The sequence below is a fragment of the Hibiscus syriacus genome, unplaced genomic scaffold, assembly GCF_006381635.1.
Source record: "Hibiscus syriacus cultivar Baekdansim isolate YM2019G1 unplaced genomic scaffold, ASM638163v2 tig00113716_pilon, whole genome shotgun sequence".
In the NCBI taxonomy this organism is placed as follows: Eukaryota; Viridiplantae; Streptophyta; class Magnoliopsida; order Malvales; family Malvaceae; genus Hibiscus; species Hibiscus syriacus.
In genome coordinates, this window is record NW_024063466.1 from 459,528 (window position 1) to 463,381 (window position 3,854).

At 40.5% G+C, this 3,854-nt stretch overlaps 1 protein-coding gene across 1 annotated transcript; it reads left to right on the forward strand.

Moving 5' to 3' along the window:
• The first annotated feature begins 546 nt into the window (after positions 1 to 546).
• LOC120186580 (probable LRR receptor-like serine/threonine-protein kinase At3g47570) lies at positions 547 to 1,336 on the forward strand. Its single transcript, XM_039190468.1, has 2 exons — positions 547 to 1,205; positions 1,291 to 1,336. The coding sequence occupies exons 1-2, from the start codon at positions 547 to 549 to the stop codon at positions 1,334 to 1,336; spliced, it is 705 nt and encodes a 234-aa protein (XP_039046399.1).
• The last annotated feature ends 2,518 nt before the right edge of the window (positions 1,337 to 3,854 follow it).

The window sequence follows — 3,854 nt, forward strand, 5'->3', positions numbered from 1 at the left end:
AAATTCGAAATAAAATAAGCAATCTCCCAAAAATCCGGCCTAAATCGGATTTAAATTGACTTCCTAATTAACAATCGAAATATTACCATAAATAGTAAAAAATAACTAAATCTAGTGATTCGGAGGGGAAAACGGCAGAATTTGAGGTTGAAAAAAAGACCACATGGAGCGTAGTGTGGAGAGCGTGCGCGTCGAAAAGAGCTTTCCGGATTGGGGTCTTATGCGCGATTCTGACACCTGTAGCCAAAGTTATGGCCAAAAGACTGAAACATACTCAAAACGACCCCAATAAGGAACATGTCACAATCAATTCCCGCCTTTGCGCTGATCTGCCAACTCATGGTATCTCAGCGCCGTCAACGTGCAATCTGACAGCTCAGCATCATCTGTCTCGGATCCCCCTGCATCAACAAGTTACAAGGTCATATCCCTCCTTACATAGGCTTGAGCCTTCCTAATCTTGAGTTCATTTATCTAGGGGGAAACAAGTTTTCAGGACCAATTCCGACCTCAATAGTCAATTCCTCAGGGCTCATAGACCTTGATATGGGTTCGAATTCTTTGTCAGGGCCAATACCAAAGAATTTGGGAAGCCTTCAAAATCTACAAATCTTGAACTCCGGCAGCAACTTGTTAGAGAGTTCCGATGATTTAAGTTTTATCACTTCATTGACTAACTGCACCGATCTTATTTGGCTTGGGTTAACCCAAATCAACCTCTCAGGTGTTTTGCCTGATTCAATTGGAAATGTCTCTGCAAGTCTCAATCACTTATGGATAGATTCCAATGATATATTGGGTACCATACCGAAAGAGATAGGAAACCTTGTAGGCTTGGAGTTCCTTGCATTATATGAAAACATGCTTACAGGCAGTATCCCTGATTCTATTGGAAAACTTTCCAAGTTGAAGTATTTCGGCGTTAACATTAATAGAATCACAGGGAAAATTCCTCATTCTTTGGGAAATATGACCCAACTACTTGCTCTTGGCATCAGCGAAAATTTCCTAGAAGGAAGCATTCCTACATCTTTGGGCAACTGCAGTTACTTGGAAGCATTGGATCTATCATTGAATCGTCTTAATGGCACAATACCAAAGGAAGTTATCGGTCTCTGTTCCTACTCAAGAGAACTCAACTTTGCTTCAAATAGTTTAACGGGAACTTTACCCCCAGAGGTTGGAAACTGCAAAAATCTCAATACGTTGAATGTATCAAGTAACAAACTTCACGGGGAACTTCCAAGCTCTCTTGAAAACTGTGTGATGCTAGAATCACTTTACCTGCAGGGCAACTCTTTTGAAGGAACTATTCCTTCTTCGTTCCGAAAATTAAGAAGCTTGCAAGTTCTTGATGTTTCCCACAATAATCTGTCTGGGTGAACTTCCTCTTTTCATCAATCTCAACCTGTCTTTTAATAGCTTTGAAGGCAAAGTGCCGACAAAAGGAGTGTTCAACAACATCAGTGCATTCTCAGTCCTTGGAAACAACGAGTTATGCGGAGGGATTAGGCTGCTTCGATTGCCTGCTTGTCCAACAAAAATTGCAAAGAAAGTGAAGAACTCTCCACTAAGAGTGATAATTGCTACTGGTATTGTCCTCTTTGTTGTTTTGTTCTTAATTTCTCTCTTTGCAATCAAACGCCGGGTTAACTTGTCGAAAAGGAAAGAGGGAATTGACACCCCATTGGAGAAGAAACATCCGAAACTTTCCTACACCGAGCTACTCCATGCAACCGACGGTTTCTCTTCAGCCAACTTAATTGGTAGAGGAAGATATGGTTCAGTCTATAAAGGAATTCTAAGTTCTGCTGATCAAACTGTTGCTGTGAAAGTACTTAATCTTCAACAGCGGGGTGCTGAACAGACTTTCAAGGCTGAATGTGAAGCCCTTAGGAAGCTCAGGCATCGAAATCTCATCAAGGTCATTACTTCTTGCTCCAGCATTGATTTTCAAGGTAACCATTTCAAAGCCTTGGTGCTCGAGCTCATGCTGAATGGGAGCTTAGAAACTTGGTTACATCCAAGTTCAACCGAGTTACACAATTCACCAAGCTTAAATCTAGTTCAGAGGCTCAACATAGCCATTGATGTTGCCTCAGCATTAGATTATCTTCATTCCCAATTTGACAAGCCGGTGGTGCACTGTGATCTAAAGCCAAGCAATGTTCTTCTTGACGCCGACCTTACAGCACACATTAGTGATTTCGGCTTAACAAGGTTTCTTTCGGAGACAACCGAACAATCCGTTAGCGAGCAAAGCAGTTTGATGGGAATAAGAGGAACCATGGGATATGTTCCTCCAGGTAATTCCGTTAGTAAACTTGATGATTTTTTTTTGTTTTTTGATAAAATAATACTCATCCTGGTGATCAATGTTTGGAATTGCAGAATATGGAATGGGAATGGAAATATGTACACATGGTGATGTGTACAGTTATGGCATCGTTTTAATGGAGCTGTTTACAGGTAAAAGTCCCACCGACAACATGTTTACTGGAGAGTTGAGCCTACGTGCATACGTTAAGACGGCCATGCCTTATCGTGTGGGAGAGATAGTTGATACTAGGCTCAATTTTGAAGATGAAGCAGCATTAAATCAAAATGACCAAAGCAGCAGAGGCGTCAGCAGCATCGTGAAATGCTTGGGTTCGGTGCTTAGCATAGGAGTGTCATGCTCGGCTGATTCCCCAAGTGAACGAATAAATATCAAAGATGTGCTGATAGAACTTAATAAGGCCAGAAATATTCTTCTTGGAGATCAAAGGAGAAGAGTGCACGCGTTAGTGCATCAAAGAAGAAGATAGAAATTTGCATAAAAAATACTATAAATATTATATGGGGATGCAATAATGCTAGGCATTCCCATATTTTGTATTTTCTCAAATTAGATTAAACGAAAGAGCAAAATAATGTTTTAGTAACTCTACTATGTTAAAATTTGAAATAAATTCTTCTAATTTGACAAAATATGATCATCTATTTCTATAATGTTGTTGTAGATCTAAATTGATAACATTGGCAGTTGCTTTAGTTAAAATGAAGATGTGGAAAAATAAATTGAAGAAAAATATAACTCAAAGCATTCAGTTCAACCAAAGGCGTTCTATGAATTGGCTAAGATGTTTCGCACTGGTATTGGCATAAGAACAGTCCATGTAAATAAATAATTGAGTTCTTTTTTTTTCTTCTGGCTACTGCATTATACAAATTAGTTGCTGAACGAGGACCCTGGAGTGCCCTGTCTAGATGGGCGCTCAAAACATACATAAAAGGTGATGTGGGCTAGGCATTCCTCTTGTTTTCTAGGATGGCTGAGCAAGGCTATGCCATAACTCAGAGTAATGCTGCATGGATCCTCGACAAGTATGGCAAGCACAGCATGTGCATGGGTGAAACTGGGCTTTGCTTATTGGGGATGCATTTTACTACGGGCGAGTAGGTATCTGCAGTTTCAACGGAGAAGGCATTGTCTAGATTTGCTCTTTCAGGGAACCATTAGGGTTTATGACCGTGCAGCCAAGGACTTCCTTTGGAACTCCATCTTGCCAAGCGTTACTACGATCAGGCACTAGAGATGGATCCATCGGCAAAGTTACCCGTTACAATAGCTCTCGTTAGTTTATGGTTACAAAAGAATTATGCAGGCAGTTTCCTGGTGAATCCTATTACTAGTGTATGTCTATGCCCCCTTGAACTATGGATAAGATAAAAGATTGTTCAATCTTTAACGTCGGGTGCTTTTTGTGTGTTTATTAGGTGCACTTAATAGATTCCCTGCCTGAAGTGTATCCAAGAGTGGAAGCACGGGTTGATAACGGAGGAAGGGAATGTTTCAGTATTCACTCTATTTG